The following is a 23,395-nucleotide window of genomic DNA, read 5'->3' as shown; positions in this document are numbered from 1 at the left end:
TATGCTCATTGATTCGCATTGTCTTTGGTGTTAATGTGTGTGGGTGATTTGAAAATCATTTGCGTTTCCTTAGAAGATTGCATCATCTTTGTGTGGCGAAGCAATGTTTGATTTGGTTTCACTAAGTTATCAATAGTTTCTTACATTGTTAGAGATAGATTAGACTCCTAAACTCCATCATTTTGGCATTTTATTTCAAATAACTTTCATAAATTTAGTTAGAGTGTCTCATTGCAAAATCATAAGTCATTTTGAGGGAAAAGAATTCATAAAATCCTAGAACAATTGTGTAAGTCCCTTCGTGTGAACCAACATATCACATCTATACCCTGAGTCTATCCATAATTCAAAGTGAATTGTTCGCATTGTAAACCTTGGGGTCACATTACTTGATCACATTATTTAGCATATAAGGTTTCCTTGTTCAAGAGAGGATACAATACTTGGTATTTTATTCTATGTTCAAGGTGCCATAAAAACACATCAACAAAATTGGCTCTAGAAAGAGGGCCCAAGCTGGATAGAATCAATTCATTTTCCCTAGAAAGGTCCGAGAGAGTCTTAAGGTCAGCTCCAAGACAACAAAACTTTGTAAAGTTGCAGTTTTACAGATGTAGATGGAACAATCAAGTTGCTGATCCTAGTGAACCAGGTCCTTCAAACCAGCAGCTACAATACAACAAGGTCCATTTCAGACAATTCCAGTTCAACCAATCCCCGTGATGCCCCAAATAGCTCCCAATGGTGCGACATGGTTGGTTACCAATCCGTCTCCACTCGCCTTTACCGATTACCATGACATGCCAAAGAATCCCAACAAGTTTTGTTCCAAGTTTCAAGTGAATGATCCAAACTGTACATCCAAAGAGTATATCAAGATTTTTCAGGATGCATTGCGCAACCAACAAATTGACTATGCGGATGTGGCATGCAGACTCTTTCCTTATTCTTTAGGGGAGAAAGCTTTTTGCTAGTTTATTCATTTGCATACATCCTCCATTAATTTGTGGGAATTATTGAAAGCGACATTCACAAGCAAGTTTGGTATCCCTGTTACACCATTCGAGTTGTACGGGCAATTTGTTGAAGTCAAGAGACAAGAACACAAACCAATTAGTTCCTTTAACAACCGGTTTCATAAGGCTTTCACAAGGTTAGAAGACCCTTATGTTGTTAATAATGTATCGGCTAGGGAAACTACTATTCCTCTTTGGATCACCTCACTGTTATGTTTGTCAGGCAATCCCATCCTCCTCTTGCCAACTTCATGGCAACATATGCCAAAAGCCATCGAAATCAATAAGGGTTTAGGTCAAAACGTGGCAGGACCATTACTCCATATAGGACCACGTGCAATGACGAATCAGATTTGTGATCTCAACCAAGCTTTGACACACAATACACTAGTTATGAATCCAATTCCACAGCCTATATATCCAAATGCACATCTACCCAATCAGCTAGTGCTTCAAATAGGATTTCCTCTTTCTCAAGATCCCCCAACACAACCAGTGTACTTGCAACATGCAACATCATCTACAAGGAAACAAGAGGATAAAGATGAAATTAGCAGTTGCAAATTTGATATGAAGATGTAATAACAAATCTGAGATGAGGAAGATGAATGGAACCTGTGGCTGAAAGCTAAGCCTGAAAAAGTAGGTCAATGGAACTTTGAACGACCCTGTCCCCAAAATGTCGGATGCAGAAGAACTTTATCTTTTCGGAACCTAAATGCTGATCATAATCTACTCCGAAATCTTTGTGGGAAATTTATTAGACAAAGGACTGTGGAGCGACCCTGTCCTCTGCTTTTTGTGCCTACAAAAGCTAGATCTGATTGTCTCTGTCTAATCTGCCTAATTCCAGATTTACAACTCCTGAACCTGTCACTTGCATACATACAGAATAAAAAATGTGTTGTGGAAAGGGATTTGCCTAAGTCAAACCCCGGGTTCGGAATTAACCCTATATTTGAAATTGAAATGTAATGGAAGTGTAAAGCGTGCCTTTTGAGGGCAAAGGCTAGATCTGAATTGAAATACGTATGATTGAAATGTTATACCCTGATGAGTCTTTCTTCGAAGTCTTCATACAAGGATTGATGTTGTCATGTAGGATGTAGAATGACTTCATAAAATCTTGATGATGGATACCATCTTGAATGCTTGACCTCACCTTCAGTGTCTTGAAAATGCTTGATTGCCTGCTCACTTGAATTTGAATTGTAGAGAGAGTATGCCTTGATTAGAAATGTAAGATGGATGTAAGTGGATGTTCAAATGAGGGGGTAAGGCTTTCTTTTATACCCCACTACACCAAACATGTTTGAAATTTTGAGATAGGCTGACACACGAAGGGAATTCCCGCCCAAATTTTTATGACTATTGTTAGGACCAAAATTGGATCCCTTTTGTCAAGACAAAGGCACCTGGAGTGCCCTTGTCCTAGGACAATGGCACCGAGGGTACCTTTGTCCAGCCTATTAGAGCTGGAACAAGGTCAACATACCAGATGCTAGGTGAAGTTTGAGAATTGAAGCCACTATAAGCAAATAAACATGGTCAAAGAATAGAAGGCCAGAACACCAAAGTGAGGCCTAAGTGAGGATGGAAATGGTATAGGGATACAATTTACGACGCTACGGTTGGTAACAATCTTGTATCTAGGTTGAGTAAAAAATAGAATTTTGTTTCTCTATACACAAGCTGAATACATAGCAACAACATTCTATTGCACTCTCGAATGAAGCACATTCCAATCAAATATCATTTCTTAAGAGAGCAAATTGTAGATCAACAGGTTAAATTGGAGTATACTGCTACACAAGAAAAGATTGCACACATTTTCACAATGCCCCTACCAAAAGAAACTTTTGAGTATCCCAAACAAAAGTTGGGGGTGATATCCTTTTCATCTGGTCACTAAGGTAATACATTATTTAGGGGGGGTTTATTATTGCATTATCTTATAGCTCCAAGGATTCCTTTTCCATTAATGTCAAAGGGGGAGAAGTAGAGAAAGCGGGAGCATTAGAGTAAGGGGAAGCATTATGATTATATTCATAAGTTGTTACTATGCAAAGTTGCCATCAATCACAAAGGAGGAGACTATTAGAATTTTTTGTCATTGATGTCAAAGGGAATCATTGTAATGTACCCTTTTTATTTGGTCTAGAAATATAATTAAATAATTAAAATTAAGTTTTAATTATTTAAAATGGTCATTAATTCCTAGGTTAAATGACCATTTTATGTCAAGGCCACTTTAATTTTTCTCAGGCTAAAGTAAGAAATTAAAAAAAGAAAGGGAAATATAAAAAGAGAGGAAAGCTGAAAGGGTGGATTTGGAGAGTTTTCCAAAAGGTTATAAAAGAGTATTGAGAGGCTCTTTTGGAGATATGTTGATTTTTATTCTTTCTTTGCTTGTAACCCTTATGGTTCTAGAGTTTGGATTTGATCCAACTCAGCCTCTTGAGGATGCAAACCCTCTTGGGAAGATCAGTTTCAATGGTGAAACTATCCACCCTAGCTGATGTTAGTGGAGTCACAAATTTTGCAATTGGATTCAACATATGGAGTTTTGGAAACGTCTTGAAGTATCTTTTAGAGAAAAATTTGCAAAATAATAAGATTATCACACCCTATGGTACTATTCATCAGACTATCTCTACATTGTAATGCTGCTAAAATAAGGTGCCATATATGTATATTTTTCTATATGACAATATTCGTATTCTAGTCTACTATTATATGATTTACATTATAATTTGTTTGCAAAGACATTGGATGAATGGGAATTAATTTTCATGCAAACTGTTTGTTTAAATTCCTTTGGAACATATGGCAAATTCTAGAAAATTTGGTTAGGGGATTTTACAGTGGTTTCAGAGCCGATTTTTTGTGCCAGCCTATGAGGTTTCATGAGTGAGAGACAAGTGCAATTTGGTTGCCTAGTTGTGATTTCTGAAGTAAGTTCCTATTCTGACTTTATATTGGAAAAACTATTTTGTAAATTTTGATTCTATGAAGAGAATAAATAAAATAAAGTTGGACGCCTATTATTATTGTGGAAAGTTTAGAATGAGAATAAATATTATATTCATGGCATGAGAAGAGTTAAAAGTTGGATTTAACGATCATTTGATGGGTAAATGAATCTAATATTTCACACATTGGCATAGAAATGAAGGATTGGTGTTGGGTGAAATATTATTTGGCATAGACTACAAAAGCGTAGCTTTTTGAGTGCTACTGTATTATTTATGTAATCAAATAAATTTTGTGGTGATTGAAGGCTTCATGAATAATTCTTTGCGCAAAATCGAAGGTTATTTTCCTTGACATAGATTTTTGCTTTGTCGTGAACTTTATTCTAGGCGTGAATGCAGTAGTCCCATATGGCAGCATGGAGCTTGAAGGTAGCTGATGTGGAATTTCTGATAGTCACGGTTGAAGAATGGCTGATCACATTGTAAAGCTTTACAGTGTGAGTCTCATCATTCCTTGTGAGGTCGTTTCTTATTCCAGCAAATCATCACACTTTGTAAGGCATTTTCCTCATCCAACTTGAGTTATTCTTTTCTTGGCAATTCCGATTCTTATTGGTGTGAAGCTGCATTCTCCAAATGGTCAAGACACTTAAAGAAAGCATTTCTCTGCATGGATTTTGAATCTATGTCGTGTATCTTGGCTATTGTTGGACATCTTGGAGGTTGTGAGCATCAGCATGAGTTTTTTCCTGAGGATGGGCACCTTCCAATTTGTTATTGATTGCATCGGTTTTTGGAAGATAAAAGGAAAAGCATTTTTGCTGTGCAAACATTAATTTTATCAATTCTTGAAATATCCTAGTCGGAGGTTCATTCATTGCCGTTTTAGAAGTTGCATCAATTTTGATAGACAGGACTATTTTCGGAAGGTATTAAGGAGGTGCTTAGATTTTGGGCATGGATCTGTAACTCTTGCGAGAGAACTTTAGTAGACAGGGAGTTTTTCTTGACTATAGGTGTTTCATCTTCTTCTTGGCGTGAGACATGTTTTCTTGGCATGATGTTTTGAAAGACTACTAGCTTATTGGAATTGCACAAGTTCCTTATTCTTCGCTGATGCAGAGCATCCAACAAACACACAAACTAAGGGAGATCTTTCTCCCAACTCACCTACTCAAAATGATGATTACTCTTCATAAACCTTCAAGAGCCCTTACAAGGTGAATAGGTGCTCATAAGGCTTCAATACCCCAAAAGTGCACTCATGCTTCTTAACCCTCATCCAACCATTGATACACATTAGTTTAGGCTTACTCAACTTGCCCAAGACCAACTTGAGACTCTCCAACCCCTAGGTCACACCAGACCCTCAAAACCCCTCACACAAGCCTATCTTCTATTAGGACTCCAACCCGTCCATAAACACAGCTCCCATTGATACATAAGTATTCACCAACCCAAGGGTCTACATGACATCTCTATGGAGACTCCTCAACATGGATAAACCACTTCTCTTCACCCTCCCATCCACCCTAAAGGCCAAAAAAGAAAGCTACAGTAACAACGCTGACTTCCTGTAACAGTCACAAATACTTAGGACAGTCATAACAAATGGGGTCCTCTCCTCTCACTAGGACTTTATAGCACCCCAAAGGGTCTCTACAGGTCTCCACACACCTTTCCCAGTTGTTTCCCACTGATCAAATCCACTCTTTGCATCTTATTCATAAGATCTCAGTCTACTAATCTTTTAAGACAGCGACATACCCAGTTTAGGACAGTCATTAAAACAGTGAGTATTTTGACCAATCAAGGGCCACAAATACTTGATTAGGGTCTGCACTAACCCCTCACACCTCCCCAAGCCTTCACCCAACCTTTGGGAACATAATATTGTACTTATGTCAACCCACACATCACCAACTTGCTGTCTTTTTCAGTCTGAGACACAAAATCAGACTTTGTGTCATCCTCAGCACATGTCAAAATGATCATGGGGCCCTGCAACCATTACAACATGAAATAACTCAATAAAATACAACTTTCCACCCATTTGTGGGCTTTTGCAAGCGTGGAAAGTGAGGTTTTACATTTTATTTGTACTACTGTAAACCCTAGGCAGATTTATGACAGTTTTCACCAAAATTATGATAACTTGCTCAAACCATAACGAAATTAAATGAAACCAATGGCAAAATGGAGGGGGTTCACGCCCCTTTAACATATAATTAATGAGAAATGCTGAAGAGTACGATTTCATAGAGAAAAATACAAAATAGAAGACTGCTAAGCCCAGAAAACAAGGAAAATGCAGGGTAAACTTTGAAATTTTATTGCTTATGCCTCAATACATGTCCCAACCAGCACTTGGCCATGCAAATGAAGGTATTTAAAGGCTTTTCCATCCCTCCAACGTTCATAACCACCCTTTGAACACCAACTACCAACAAACCACTTCCTAATGCACTTTTTTACAACAAATTTTGCATTGACAACATTGTCAATTTTGGCAATTTTTGTGCAACTTGACTATAAACCCAAAGTGAGACCTATATGACTTCAAAACATCATTTATACATCCAGTTAGGCCCAAATAGCCTTCATACATGATAAAATACTTCATTTGATGCCTTGGACACACTTCAACCCTATAAGGACAATTTTAACAATATGAGACAAGTAGGACCACATATTGAGCTTACACATTACAAATTGGTCTTCAAGGACCTTATTACATGAGAATGGTCATTCATGACCTTATTTCGTCTTTACATAACATTTGAAATTCAAATTACTCATGATGGCCAAATAGGAGCACATGGCCACCTAGGTGCTCCTGCACCATTGGCACATATCAGTATTTGCTTGCCATGAGCCTCCCATTCTTCCGAGAAAAAAAGCAGACTTGACTGCAAGTTCGTTATTTGGCATACATACTTAGCACAGGTTCTTGGGAAGAACTTGCCTTGACCATGTCATAGAGGATATCGGACGGGTATTTTTCAAAACAGGTTTTTGCTCTAGTTCGTGGCCGCTGCGGGAGATATTACTAACATTCGGTGAGCATTTGTTGCTGGTCGGGGCTTTGAACAGATTGTTAGCTCCCACTTATTCTCTGAAAAGGTTTGGAATCCTTTAATGGCATGAAGACCAGATATTAATTTTGCTGTATGAGCCAACTCCCAAGTGGAATTGTAACAGCTATACATTTCATGACTTAAGAAAGTATTTGTGGAATGGTTCTTGATTGGCTGAGTCCTTCTATTTTTCGAGTTGAGAGTTACAGTGTGCGTGGGTTGGAAAAGGGAGTTTTCCTTGGCAATTGTGTGAGTTTCTCTATTACAATTGTGTGAACACCAGAAGCTTGCAAATACCAACATTCAGTGCTGAAGTGTGACCCCCATGAGTTTGGTGTGGATTAAAGAATTTGGAATCACACATAGATATCAATTTTTTCTCTCCCAAATGAGTTTTATTAGTGTAAGCTTGAATTAAGCGATTGTCATCATATTTGCTGCCACCATTATTAACGTTGGAGGAATCCATTGAGTTCCAGCTTATCTGTAACTGATATTACTCTCTGTCTGGGTGGCAACATGCATATCACATTCATTTCCAAGACGAGAGCATTCTCGAGATACATGCAAATGTTCTATCTTGTGAGTGTGGTGGTGTTTCAAGAATTAACAAACAAACACGAGTCCTGAATCAAACAGCAAGTATTATTTGTGATCTGGGCGTTGATATAAGAAAGCCGAGTTCATCCTGAAATCGAAGCCATGAGACTATTGAGTATGGGTGTAGAGGTGTAAGTTTCTTCTGATATATACCTGGACGTGAGTTGTAGAATTCACCATTTTTGTGGTCTGAATTATAGCACATTATATATCTGCCATACAAGCTGATTGACAGTATTGATAAATTGGGTGGAATTATCTTGTTGAGCTGCATTGATTAATGATTAATCTATTGTAACGCTTGACTGCTGTTGGAAAAGAATATCTTTGAATACATAATTTATGATTGGAAGATGAACCAGACTCTTGATTACTGAGTATGCTTGTATCAGGTCAGGTAATGCAATGATAGAAATCTGAATTAAGGAAGTTTCTGTTCATTCATTCTTTCTTCTGCACATGTTTTCCTATCTTTCTAGCAAATATATTTCATTAGAAACTTGTCAAGAACAAATAGCCAAACTTTTAAAAACATAAAATTCATAGAGGAAGCAAAGTGGAAAATTGGTTCAGATTTAAGCAGTGTTCTTACCGCGGTTGATCAATCTCTTCACAATAGTGACAGTCAGCTGTTTTATCAATATACAGAATCTGCCCTTCTTGAGATTAAAACTATGGAGTTTCTTCTCCTCCAAAATTAATTTGTTTAGAATACCCTCTCCTTGGGCCTCCTTACTTTGATACCAAATACTAGAAGAATGCAGGCATGAGATTGAAAGAATTGCAGGGCACACATTCCAAAAATGTGTATGTTGTATTTATTAATGTACAATGTAGTTACATTGGTGGTTGTCGTAACACACATTGTCTAGGTTACCTTATTAGACATTGCTAATGTAAGCTACTACATTATGATCATGGGCAATGAGTACTTGTATATTAGTTTATCTGCCATTTTATATTATCCAATAAGTTATAGTGTTATTTAAAAAATAATAATTATTCCATTTTGTTTTTCAAATTTACTAATGTGACATGAGTAGATGTAGAACTATGTTACAAACCTCATAAGATATTATAAGAAAAGATCATTAGGAAAAATTTCATGTAAAAGAATAAACTAGTTGTTATATAAATAAAGGCCAAAAAGAGACTTGGACAATTCCATTCAAAGGGAGATGAATTTTTTGGATTTCGATGGTGCTTCTATTCATTTATTGTATCACATTACTTTGATGGTATCTCATATCTATTTGGGAAAAGGATTCCATACTCATTACGATCCAAATTGAAACATAAAACTTAAAGAACATGTATTTACAGTGCACTGAACCTTTCTATTTTGAATAGAATACAGAAGAGGTTATTCACTCTAAATCTCAATGCATGAGTCATATACCTTGTGCAAGAGAATAAAAATTAATAGACGATGTTCCTATTTATTTTCTATTGATCATTTCTAAATTCTGTACCAAAAATAAAATGAATAGATGGAACAAGCAAGATTTTTTAGAAACACAGGCTGCAACACATTCATTCATTGGTTTTACAGAAAAAAATTCAGGATCATTCGTATATACCAATATTTAAATTACATGCAAAAAACTATCCAATTGAATGTGCTTCCAACCTCTGTACAATTGGAAAATAATGTAGCAGACGACCCTTGTGGCACAAAGACCGACCAAGTATATCTTTTAAGCTTGGAGCATCCCAATTCTGTTTCGCAACTGTAAAAGATACAGAAGTCCAACCTAACTTATAAAATGTGATTCAAGTAAAGAGACAATATATACAAAATTTCTTCTGAAATTATTCTTACCATCAAATATTCTAGATTTCAAACAAGCATGTAGTAGGCATTCCTTGAACTTTGTGCTTATATTTTATATTTTTGCATGTGGTCTTCTTCACATAAGGTCTCCCACATTAAAATATTCCAAAATAGTGTGCTATACCAATCCATTCGCACTGTACACAAATTTGCTACAACAAGATTCATTTTTACAAAACATAGGAGGCAAGTACCAATACCAATATTCTGTTTTTACAAAAATGGGATGTGGGTACCATACACACACACTCACACATATATATATTGTATACACCATTCAAGGAATTAGTAGAGCTAATTCTACTATCAATCTATGAATCGGAATTAAGTTTTCACCTACACTAGCCAACTAGATAAAGTTGAGTTTCAACAAGGCAGCAAGAAAGAATTTAAGTCCACCAAGTGTAGTGTGTTTTCTTTGAGACAAAAGAGGACGGTTGATTTGTGCAGCCTAATCTTACTTCTTGGCCTTTCGGTATGCAAGCAGAATGAAATCTCTTCACTTTGGATTGATGGAGGACACTATGCTAATAATTACTACAATCAAGAAATGACATTACCTAACTTTAAAAGTGGCAAGCATTCTTCACAATGTTTTACCCTTACTAGATTCACATTCTTCCTTTTTTCCTCAACATGCTTATCATGAAAAAAACAAGGAAGTTGATTTCCTAGCAAATCAAGCCTCAGACAACGTAGTGGAATGTATAATTGATAACAAGGCTGAACCATGAGCTAACTTTGGTCTACAATACACACTGTGATTGCATTCTATGTGTCCCTTGGATTATGCAATCTAACCACAATGATTGTTTATCCATCCCCCATTGTCAATATATGGTAGTTTGCTTGATTCCAATGGGTCAGAATTGTTCATACTTGGAAAAGCCCTCATTTCACATCATGTAATCTACAACTCATGAGAAGAAAATCATGGTTTGTTAGATGCTGTAATGTTCCGTTACGTGTAGTTGCTCTTGGAGGACTTATTAGCCTATTTAATTCTTGTAGACTATAGTCAAGATTAAGGGAATTAATTAAATTATTTAATTTATATTATCCCTCAAAAGTAAATTATAAGGGTGATATTATTTAATTAATTTAATAGAGGTATAAAGTGACTTTAATGGTAATTTAAGAGAGTTTAAATAGGTCACTTTATTATTTCGCTTAGCTCAAACTTAAATTAAAAAAAAAAGAGAGAGAGACAAAACATAGGAGTCTAGAAGCTTCTAAAGTGGTTATAAAAGAGCAGCTCAGGCCTCATTTGATATATACTTGGTTATTTTCTAATATTGATTTGGAGAGCTTCTTGGAGTTTAAACCTGTTGTGACGTTTTCACACATCGCCCCATTGCAAATGGGGACCCATGTTTCTTTTGCTCGTTTTGTTCGTTTTCGCTTTGCTTTTTTAGGGTTTTGTTAGTCAGTTGGTCGTCTGGATTTAGGGCCAAGCCTTAGGGTTTTAAATTTTGCCTTTTCAAGCCAAAATCCAGTCGTTTTTGAGGGCTTTTGAGCTTCTTTTTCTGGAATGCAAATTTTGAATGCAATGATTTCGCCAAAATGGTCTAATTTTCAATTGGAATGTTCATGCAGAGCTTAAACTTGTCTAAGTGTTGACCGTCAATATGAATTTTTGTCTGATTGAATATTTTGACCAAATTTTGACTTTTTTGAATTTTGATCCTGGGCATTGGAATTGATTTGTTTTCGCCTCGTGAAGTGTTAAAATGTGAAAAATCTTGTTATTTTGGCCTGTAGGAGCAAAATCGCTCCTGTCCCTCAGTGAAGGACGGGAGCTCATTTTCAAATATCTCATCATCCTTGCAGAGTCCAGACAAATTTTACGTTTGAAGTGATGGAGAACGACGAGATCTTTCCATTGAATATAAATTGAAGATTTTCATGAGCACAGAAAGGCCTCCAGGAGCAAAATCGCTCCTGTCCCTCAGTCAGGGACCAGGGCGATGAGGTACATATCTTCCCACTTTTTCATTTTTTGGGCGCTAAACAAACATTTTTTAAATTTATTTAAATGCTAGAAAAAAAATCGATATCTAATTAAAAGCATTTAAATAGCGCATGGTATGTATTTATTAATTATTTTTTTGCCTTTGTAAAAAATCGAAATTTATTAATTAAAAATAAAGGCATTTAATAATTAATTATTAATTTAATAAAAATCAAAAGGGAGCGCTTGGGTTTATTTTGTCAAGGTCGGCCTTTATTATTTATTTAAAAAATCGTTTTAATTGCTATATTTTGCAAAAAGTCGGCCTAAGGTCAATATGAAGGTGAGCGCCTATAAAGGAAGGTGTTTATTTCATTTTCACATCATCATTTATCATCTCTCATATGCAACTTGGAGAAGGCAAAAGAGGAGCGAATTTCATACAAAGGAAGGGCGAAATTATCATTCAAGAAAAGGAGCGAATTCAATCAAAGGTGGTGCGAAACTACTATCCAAAGGAGAGGCGAACTTGAAGTTTCCATTTGAGCGAAGTTGCCTAGGACGTCAAAGACATATCAAAGATGGCGAAATTGCTAACTTGAAGAGGAAATCACGTCCAAGACTTGAAGGGTGGCGAAGTTGATAAGAGGAACGTTCTTTTGAAGATCACATCAAGACTATCGAATTTCAAATTTTGCCTAGGCGAATTCCTTTATTTTGCATTCTAGAGTTAAGCTCTCAAAGAGGTATGACGATATGGATTTATTGTTTTAATTTCGAACGTTGATCGTCATTTCCTTAATTTTGGATTTTGAAATTTTGTTTTGCCTTAGCTCAGTTGTTTTTAGGAAATGATTAATAAAGGACTTATCATTAAGTTTCCTAAAATTTGCTCTCTAATTTATGTTATGTATTGCAAAATCATGTTACTAATTTTGAAATGTTGTGTAGGCATCAAATGGAGGTCTCTTCAAGGAAAATCAAGCCGGATCAAGGACGGTCTTCGCCAGGACGGTCTTCGCCAGGACGGTCTTCGCCAGGACGATCAAGCCAAGACAAGGGCGACCTCTTCCAATCCAGCGTTCCAAGGCGAGGTACATCATCCTGCACATCAAGGACAAAAGGAGTTAGAACAAGAGTTAATTAAAGATAGCCTCTCAACGACATCAAATTGAATATCTAGCAAGCTTCAAGTGTCAGATGAGGTGGCATCCCAGTCATCACTCCTCCAGTCAGTGAAGTCCACCTCAGCATGTCCAGATTCAATGTACTTAACTCATGGAAGGTGGCACAAACTTCGATGTACCTACCCCGGCTATCCATTGGTCGATTTTTCTAGAAGGGACATGTGTCCAAGCAATACAATTTTATCATTGGTCAAGCATTAAATGTTATGTAATGGTTGTAACAAACCCTAATTAGGGTTTTCATTGTAAAATCTTGGCCATTGATCTTGAATTGATCTAAGCCATCAAATTGTATTGTGGGCACTATATAAGCCCAAACATTTCATTTGTAAAAAGATAGAATTAGAGAGAGTTGTAAATAGTTGGAAAAGTTAGAATATAGTTGATAGAATAGCAATTAGAGTAGAATAGGAGGACAAGGCAAGAAATTGTTGCCATTGATTGTAAACAAACTCCATTTTCATTGAAGTAATGGTGAAATATGTCGTTTTTCTTGCAATTTGCATGGTTTCTTGTTGAGTCTTCAATCTTAGATGGTAGATGATTAGATGAATGGAGGAAATGTGATTGATTAATGGTGGAATTCGTACATCCATACTACTAGCAGTTTGTTGATTGCAGACTTGCCTTGCGTAGTCAACTGGATCATTCAGCCTAAGCTCAATTTCAATTTGTTGCCTCTTCATTGATATGCATCAACTTGGATGGTATCTATGCCTGCGGTGATGATTTGAACATCATAAAGCTTCCCTAGAAGATCGCACTAGCCTTGCGTAGATGTTCCATTGATGTCAAAACAAGACCTAGTTAGAATTTCATCAAAAATCAAATCATTGCTCCTACATTCTTAGTATTAGGATTAGATCCTCTTTTCGCCCTTATCCTTTTTCCATTTTTTTTAATCTAAGTTAGTAAGAGCCTGTGTCCAGCAAAGCAGATCGGAAGTTCAATGTAAGTCCCCTTGTGATTCCAGCAAATCACATCATACCACTGGAGCTTGTCCACACGTGGAGACCCCACTAAAGGAACCTTGGAGTCTACCTAACTGATCCTTTACGCGAATCTTCAGCAGTTAGAGACTATTTTCTCAAGAGAGGATAAGATGCCTTTAGGTATTTTATTCTGTGTATGATTGTGTACAAAATACACGTCAACAGAATTGGCGCTAGAAGGAGGGCAGAGCATTTGAACGTCAGATCCTGAGGAGTGCCTGACAGTGAACACGAACTCTTGAATCCAAGGAAGATCAGTGGAAAGCTTTTTCTCAAACAAAGAAGGAAGGTGGTCGCTGGATCGTCAGTTGAACTTACGCAAGAGGGAATCAAGCTGGAACCAGTTGAACGTTCAAGTTGAAATCTGAGATATTCAAGGTCTCTCTTATTCCAGAAAATCCAAAAAAAGTGAAAAATAGAAAATCCAAAAAAAGCGAAAAATAGAAAATCCAAAAAAAAGTGAAAAATCGAAAATCCAAAAAAATCAAAAAATCAAAAAATCAAAAAAGAAAGATTTCTTAATGGAGCGGCAACAGTTTCACGAGGAGCAACAAGTTGATTTTCCTGAACTTTGGTGGAGGTTAGATACACAACTTTATCCACGCAGATTGTCCGAGTTTGCAAGACCAGGGCAGTGTCGAGTTCACGAGACAGAGGAACATGATGAAATGCATTGCTTGAAGTACTTATCAAGGATGGAATCGGCAACGCAGGGAAAAATCTTCTTTTGGGATGTCCCCAAACCAAAAATGGAAGAAAACAATTTCAGTGTCCCAGAAACTAAAGATCCTCTTCTAAGCTTCATATGGATGATCGAGAGTCAACTCATTTTGGATGGCGAAATGCGTCTTGAAAACATATTGCTACCATTGTGGTGTAGAATTCACAACTCACCTCACTCTGAATTTACTTGCTCAGTATGTGAAATGGCTATCAATCAAGTCAGAAACCAGTTTGGAATGCCAACTTTGTCCGAGGAAGAATGCATCATGAACAGATCTTGGGGTGCACATCTCGCAGCCGAATTCAGGAGAACCTATGAACAGGACATCGTTCCAGCATCTGAATGTGAGAAGGATCAAGTGTACGTTGACGATACTAGTGCACCTGATGATCAATGTATTACAATGGATAGCCTGCCATGCCTTGCACCTGAAAAGGAATACTATGAAACAAAAGTTGAAGAATCAGTTGAGAATATTCAAGCAATAATAAAGGAAGATCCAGGAGTTGAACAAGCAACTAAAGGAAAGGACGACTCATTCCTTGAAGAATTCTCACTTATGCTACAAAAGGAGATCCTTGAAATTGAATTGCAAGAGTTTTCGAATGGCCTCATTGAAGAAGACAATCAAGTTGACATATTGAACAAAGAGATACAAATCATCATAAGTGAGCCCAGATATGAAGAACAATTCAAAGGGGCGCTTGAAGATTTCATCCCCATTATGCTATTTGAGGAAGCATTGAAAGATTTTGCAGAGGAAACACAAATGGAATCACTGCCAAAATTTTTTCTAGATAAGCAAGTTACTGTGAATGATATGATCCATCATCAGCTCCGACCCCCTGAGACTATGCATGAAGGAGAAAGACCACCTGAGATTATCTTTGATCGACTAGAGGAAATGTTTGAAGCTCAATCCATTAAGGAGACTCTCATTTTTGAGGATATGCTAACAAAATTTCATGAAGATGCTTGGTTTATGCAAGATGTCTCAGTGAAAACTGATAATCTTGAGCTATTCGAAGGGGCGCTGAGTTTATTTCAAGAGGAACTTCCTAGTCAAGATCAACATATTGCGAATGCTCGTGGAATAGTTCATCATCAATGGCGACCTCCTGAAGCGGCTGGTGATCTCGCTTCCAACAATACAGTGCCGTCTGAGCCTGAAACATGCCAGGTTGTCTCTTTCCTTAATCCTAGCTTTGAAAGTTATTATGATTTTGATTATGGGGATTTTGGGAAAACAACTTGCATTTGGATTGATCATGGTCCTAACGAATTACCTCAGTTGATCATTTTGAGTGACAACTTGCCTGAATATGAGAGATGCATGGTGAGAGTTTGCCTTTCTGTATTCAAGGATGAATTTGCCCGATTGAGAACCATCACGTTTGCCATGCTCCTGTTGCACAACCTGAGAAATCATGTGAAGTCATGTATATATTTTGCTTCTTTGAGTCGTGTCGAGTCTAGGACTCTTGTATATAGGTTTAGAGTAGGTTTTCTTTTCGTGTTTTTAGGTTAGAGGTCTTTGAGCCTTGTTCTTAATTTGCCTTGAGTCATTTGACTCATGATCTAGTGTGGCTCAGGTAGTTTAGTTGTTTGCTTTTGGTGTGCATTTTAGTTTAGTTTGCTTTGGGTCGGTCTGTCGGTCGGTTTGCTTTAGTTTAGGTGTCTTGAGTGGGAGTCTCCATCTTGTGAGAAAGGTGTTTGTGTTGTTGCCCGCACACTAGCAATATCTTGGATCTTATGTTAGACTCATTTCTTAGATATCTATTCATGAAGTGTTTGGAATCCGAGGTTGTTCCTCTTCAGCTTTATCATCTGATCAGGACCTGTATTTGACTTAGTTTGTTCTTCCATTGCATACTATTTTTTGAGATAGTTTGTTCTTCCATTGCATACTATATTTCTATCATTTATGTGTCTTTGAATATCACTGTTATATCAAATTCATTTTACAAGAAAAACTACCAGAGATGCAAACCTGAAACACACTGAACAGAAATATTAAAACTTATTGTTGTCACTAAGGTTGGCACCCTTGCTGAGGAATCAACTCAGCAACCTAGTGATACATGGGATGGTCTCATAGAGTGTGGGCTCTGATAGTTGAGACCAACCTCCAGAGAGGGTTGGTTCCCTTGGAGCTTCACTGCTGGAAAAAGGGAAATAACTTACAATGAAATATATGTTCTACTAAGGTGATGCACCAAATACTTTAAGACAAATACTGTTATTTTGTAACACAGTTGCTTAGTAACCAGCCTAGTCTTACATACCTTCCAATATTTCACACATCACTACATCAGTTTTTTGCAAGAAGGTTTCAGATTCAATAGATCCTAAAAAGGAAACTTATTGTTTTCACAACCAAATCCCTTTTTAGAAACCATCACACAGCCTACAACCTGCAAATAATGTATGTCTTCTGCTTAAAGGTGCTGAAAGAGACAAATATTAATGGAAATGTATAGAACTTCAAAGAAATATTCATCAGTTGATGCATTGCACACAATGAAACAGCCTTAGAGAAGGTAAAAACTGAATATTGTTGCTGCAAGAGGTGTAATTACAATAGTATCTAGTCTGAAAATGATTAATATTGCTTTGAGATTTCAGAAATTATATGATATTTTCAGTCCTAGGACTGATTTTCTGAGTTGCATTACAATAATCTCTGCTAGAAAGAACTAAAATGTTACAATGGTTAAAAAAAATAATGTAAGAATTTCCCTAAATTAAGCCCCTTGGCATACTATTTACCCTTGACTAGTCATCTCCACTTTGAGAGAATATAGGACCCCAATTAAAAGACTAATCAATGAGTCTTTATTTTTTGTGTTGACAGCTTGACCTCTTTTGGGGCACTGGAAAACTGCTTCTCCTGTTTTGACTCTCTTTAAGGCTCCAAGGTGGCATTAGGATGATGTTAATTGACTTTCAAACTGCTTTTCCTTTATCAGCTCCTAGGAGTCTAGGACGACTCCTGATGCTGCCTCCACTCTCCTAAAAACTTGTAACTGATGAAATCTACCTGCTGCAGGTGTCATTTTTTAATATTTGTCTCTAAACTTCTCTTAATGCCTCAAACTGTCATCAGCTGTAATGTCCCCCAATGGTACCCTCTTATATTCTGACCTAGAATCACAATTTTAGTGCATAGTAAGTACAATAGAGGGACACTATTGTCAACTACAGCTTGGTCTGGAACCTGCACAACAGGTTAGTCAATATTTCCATTATGCTATGTCTATGATAGATCATATATTCAACATTGTTTATATATTGCCCAGTTTATATGAAGGATTCAACCCTTTCTCTCCCAACACCTGTCCCCATTATGGAGCTCAAGGAGAATCACACAAGGTGCCTCGAGTCTATCCCTCTCCAACAAGCCCAAGAGCACCAAGGACCTTGTCAACTTGGCCTCTTGGCCCACACTCGGGGTTGGCGTACCTGCTGGAGCCTAGTGCTCTTGCTTCCTTGTATTCTCCCTCCATAATTGGATGGCGAGATTGAAAGGTATTACAGACTCAATCATATAATTTACTTAATCGTAATATGAACAGTTAGTGATAGAAAGGCATTATTACACTGCCATACATATTGCAGTCTATATTAATATTACTATTAAATTCTGCATAAGAACATTATCAGGTGTCATATATTAAGCATACATATTAAGCACATCCCCATGCCTACCACCAAGAACAAGTATGTTACTGCCTGTAACTTAATAACAGTGTCTGATCTGATCTGATCTGATCGATGGTGCTTTCAATGGATGTTTTTGATTCCTTTCCTTTATATCTCTCAATGTGAGGAAGAGGTCACACCTCTTCATCATGTATGCCCTTTGGCGAGAGACACATCCTTTCACCAATAGCACCCTTTGAAAGAGTGCAACTCTTCATTATTTCTGCCCTTTGAAAGGGACACAACCTTTCACAACCAGATCTGCACTTCTCATTCCCAAATTATTCCCCCTTCAAATGAGTTCTCTTCTCCCTTTTATACCTCAAATTTAGGGGAGTCACAACTTAACATTTCATGCCTTTTGACCAAACTTAAATCAAATTTAATTATATTTTTATTTAATTTTTTTTAATTCTTTTGTATTTTAATTATATTATTATTATTTATTATTAAATTATATTTCAAAGTGGGGACATATTGGTATCTGTTTTATCATCTACCAAACATTAGAATAGGATACCCGAAGGTATTCTATCCTCTCCTGAAAAATCACTACTGATTCCAAGGTCTATATGTGCGAACAAGCAACTTTAGTGGAATAGCTTCTTGGGTAGTGTATGCTGAAAATCTCAAGGGGGACTTACGTTAACAAGTATCTTTTGAACTGTTGGACTTAGATGGATTTAGCAATTTTAAGCCCTCTTTTTTTGGGGGTTATCTAGGATTTAGACTTTCAAAAGGGAGAAAAGAGATTTGGACTTTAATTGCCTTGTCCTTTCAGATGTCCACCACCTGGAATACTCAACCACTATCCTCATGAGGTCGGCTAAATCTGACTTTTCTCCCTCCGTCCAATCTATCAAAACCAGTGGTTCATTCTTCATTTTTTCGAAGCCCGGTTGCTGAAGCTCAAGGCTATCCTCTACTTGGTCAGCTCCTCTGAATACCTCTGTTGCTCTTACCATGCTCAAAGGAATTCTCGACCAAAATCTCTTTCTGACCTCGAAACTATCGACTACGTTAGCCCAATAATCTTCTAGATCAGGCATGTGCTCAAATGCCATTCCTTCGACCTTCTTTATTCTATGGAATGGATCGAAATTCCTTCTTGCCTTGTACTGATAAAAGGGATACCAGGCCAACTCCTTCTCAGCAGTCGCAGCAGCTTGTGACGATGGACATGTCTCCAGCCCATTACCAATTGTAAGAGAGGAAGTTCCTGCCTTCTTTTGTTTATCCCTCTGTATCGCCATATACCCCTCCAATTGCCTCACAACCTCGAGCAACACAACTCGGTTGGTAGGGTAAGCTGGAAGCTTGTAGGGAGGCCCAGAGAATCCTTGAATTCTAAGGTAAGTGAACTTTGGATATTGGATATACCAATATCCGAATCGACTGATGAAGTCCATAGACTCTCGAGAGAGCCTCTGGTGCAGTCCACCTTGTAATGTCTGCGTGATATGCATGAGGAAGGTATCATTTACTCTTTTAAAATAGAACTTTTCTTCCATGTGGAGCTGGGGATAGCAATCATAGACTGGAAACTGGTTTTCTTTGTTCCCTACTTCTCCTCTGCAAGTGAGGCCTCTGTATCTGTAGGTCCTGGCCAAGGAATAAAACAGGTACGAACTCATGAATAAGGTCCTATTCACCGCTAGGTTCCTCAGCTGGCTGTCTAGGTTGTCGCTAATCATCCGGGCCCAGTCTATCATTTTTACTCCATTCATTATTTCATTAATGAAATAATACATCCAGGGCTCGAATGGGACACCTTGAGGATTTCCCATTATTCTGTTGAGCAGAACGATCATGTCCCCAATGTCCACATTGAAGTATTCTCTCACCAGGCTCTTCCTTTGAAGTTTGGAGGTACCCTTCCTTGGCTTGTCCAGCCAAGAATGGTTGACTATGGCATCATATTCCTCCAAGTGGTCCTGATATATGCTATCAGCTTCGTCCTTCGTTACATACACTGTATTGTGATACTCTGGGATCCGAAAGGCCTCTCTGATAGCCTCATCACTGATGTTCGCCAGCACCCTTCCATCAGGTGCAACAATGTCTGTACTGGTGGGGTTGTAATGTTTAGCGCATTCAACTACTAATTCATTGCATTGCATGGTGGGGAGGAAGCCAACAGCATGCACGATGCCACTCTTCATCATCTTTCGTGCAGTTGTGGTAGGCACAAGATTGTCCAGATCGAACATTCGCTTCTTGAATTCCCTCAGATTGATGTATCCGAGGTTGGTGTCGCTAACATTTTTCCATTTTGAAGTCATCCTTGACTCCAGAGGAGCGTCTTTATCCACTTGAAATTTCATAGTGCCTAGGATCTGCAAACAAACAATTAAATTTTAAGTTAGGAATTCATTCATAATTTGAAGAAAATAACGGGGCTACAAAATGGCTAAGTGTTTGAAAATTCCATTTTATTCTCATACTTAGCCATAAAAACTGAAATTTCATTTGAAAACCCTTCAATCTCAAGGATGGTTGTGATCGTAAATCAAGACCAAGTGTTATAACTTCAAAAACTTCCTTATACTTAGTCAAAAAAAATGATTTTCCTCCCAAAAATTTGAATAAATCCACTAAGCATCATTCCTCAAACTCTGAAAAACACTCAGAAAATATATAAATCTGGATCATGAATTCAATTTCACCTTCAAATAAATGGAAGTAAGGCTGGAAATTTCTCAAAAATACCCAGAAAATATAGGAAGGATTCAACAATTCTTCCTTATACTGGTTGTCTTTCTTAAAAATCTGTGAAAATTTTGCCAAAAAACACTTGCCCAACTATAAGCAATGTCGAAATTTCTTCAGATGAACTCCAATCTGAAAATACTTTACCATGCTCTCCTTAATAACTTCGAACTTCTCAGTGTAGAAATGAAGTTACAGCGAAGTATTTGTAAATAAAGTTGAAAATTCAATTAGAAACCCTCAAAATTGTCCAACTCATGTTTCCAATTTTAACTCCACTCTTTAGGAAAGTGTTGTCACCTCTCTAAGTTCGAAAAAAAATATCTTCCAAAAGTTTCTAATTTGGCTACAAGTTCGAAATCCTTGGCAATCTTCCAATATTCCTTTTTTGAAAACTTTCTATTTTGGATTTTAAGTTTGAATTGCTTCTCAAATTTGCAAGATTCCTTATTCAAAAAACTTTCTAATTCAGTTATCAATTCGAATTCTTCCATGGATTTGATGACATCACTTGCATTTTCTCTTATTTGACTTTGTTTGACTCCAAGGCATAGGGCAGAGTTTTGATGGCTCTCTTCATGGGCGGCCTTTCTCCTTCTTACCATGTATGGCGGACTTTCATTATCTCTTCAAGGCATGGTGGAGTTTAGGAAGGCTTCCACATGGCAAACTTTGATGCTACCTCCACCAAGGCGGACTTTCCAACTCCCTCTTTAAGGTGTACTTTTGATGGTCTTCAACATGGGCGGCCTTTGATGCTACCTCAACACATGGCGGAGTTTTGAACATTCTCCTAGGGTGGACTTTGGAAGGTTTTCCTTTACCTTGATCATGGTTGGGCGGACCTTTTGACTACCTCTACAAGGCGGAGTTTTATGAAGTCTTCAACCAGCATGGCGGACTTTTGGCCTACCTCTATGGCGGACTTTGGAGGATGCCATGACTATCTTCATCATCAAGTTTTAGCAGACTTTTGAAACCATCTCCAAGGGCGGACTTTTGGTCTATCACCAAGGATGGCGGAGTTTAGAAGCATCATCAAGGGGGGCGGAGTTTGAAGCTTTTCTATGCAAGGCGGACTTCTATGACATCTCCACCATAGGACGGAGTTTGAAGGCATAACCACCAAGGCAGACTTTAGACACCTTCTCAAGGCATGGCGGAGTTCTATGACATGGTTACCAAGGGCAGAGTTCGAAGGCATCTCCTTTAACATGTATGGCGGACTTTTGAAGTGACCACAAGGCATGGCGGAGTTTATAGAGGGTCTTCAACATCACACTTTGCACCTTGGGCGGACTTTTGAGCTTGCTCTTCAAGGCGGAGTTTAGAGGTGACACCAAGGAGGGCGGACTTTGGAGCTCCTTCAAGACATGGCGGGCTCTTGAGGGTTCTCCCTTGGGCGGATTTTGGAAGGTCTTTCAAGACATGGCGGGCTCTTGAGGGCTCTCCCTTGGGCGGACTTTCGTGATGACTCAACCAGGGCGGAGTTTTAACTACCTTCTCCAAGGGTGGAGTTTTGAACACATCCCCAAGGGCGGAGTTTAGGAAGGTCTCCCTGAGGGCAGGGTTTGATGACTTCTCAACTTCACATGCCTTCCTTCTAAGGCGGACTTTTGATGACCTTTAGGTAGGGCGGAGTTTTGAGAGACCTCCTCAAGGCGGACTTTTGCTTTCCTTTCATCATGGCAGACCTTTGCTTGGGCGGACTTTCTGCACACCTGTCATGACACTCAAACTTATCCATTAGCCATACTTGGAAAAAAATTTGGAAAATTTCAAAAATTTCACATTTTAACCAAACTTAACCAGATTAGCTTGAAATTTGAAATCCATATTTAGGTAAACCATCTGAAGCAACACGACCCCTAAAATGTAAGGAACTAGCTTTTTAGGTCAAAACTTAGAAATTTTAGGTCCCGGTCGAAGGAGGTGAGTGGGATTAGTGCAAACCCTAGATTCCCATTCTGAAAAAGCAAAAAGCAGACATCCCTAAAAAATAGGAAAAAGCAAAAAACCAAACTTTCTAAAAATAGAAAGTTGTTCAAATTCGTTCAAATCAATTGCGATCTTCATCCTTTGGCCTTTCTAGGCACTTTGACGATATCCGGACTCTGTTATTACTTGGCTTACAAAAACTGACTTTCAATCCTTAGGACTCAAACCGTTCAAAACTAGGCAAGGCTTGGTAAAATTGAAGCGGAAGGAAAAGAGAGGGTCCCCATTTGCAATGGGGTGATGTGTGAAAAAGGTCACAACAGGACATTACATCAGCACTATAATAAAGCATGTGATTTCAATGACCTGATGTGAAAAGGTCTCTATGATGCATAGAATAATGCTTTGGATGCTTGGAATCTTCATCATGGAAATTCATAACATCACCCTAACATTACCTTTCTAACTGTCACATGTCTTCAACATGTCCCTTTCACCATGACTTCTCAGTATACTCTGCCCTATACAACCACCTATTCTCCAAGGTTTCTTCTATTGTCAGGTACTCTTAATATAAGCTCTCAGCAAAATTAGAATGTAACAGGATATAGGTCTTTACTTCATGAAATTTTGCATGCATGTCATAGCTTTCATAAAGAGGAAGATGTCCTGTTGCATCATTCTCAAGGT

The 23,395-nt window shown here is 37.9% G+C and overlaps 1 protein-coding gene across 2 annotated transcripts in view; it reads right to left on the bottom strand.

Annotated features, from left to right (window-relative positions):
* Nucleotides 1-23,395, bottom strand: part of LOC131033280 (scopoletin 8-hydroxylase) — a 345,921-nt gene that overhangs the window by 152,190 nt on the left and 170,336 nt on the right. For both annotated transcript variants that reach the window (XM_057964457.2, XM_057964456.2), the window contains one exon: nt 9,299-9,398. In XM_057964457.2, the coding sequence (XP_057820440.2) occupies nt 9,299-9,398 (100 nt within the window). The remainder of the gene's footprint in view (nt 1-9,298; nt 9,399-23,395) is intronic.

This window comes from Cryptomeria japonica, chromosome 6 (assembly GCF_030272615.1).
Source record: "Cryptomeria japonica chromosome 6, Sugi_1.0, whole genome shotgun sequence".
Lineage (NCBI taxonomy): Eukaryota > Viridiplantae > Streptophyta > Pinopsida > Cupressales > Cupressaceae > Cryptomeria > Cryptomeria japonica.
The sequence above is the reverse complement of the archived record's forward strand: the minus strand, read 5'-3'. Positions and strand labels throughout refer to the sequence as shown.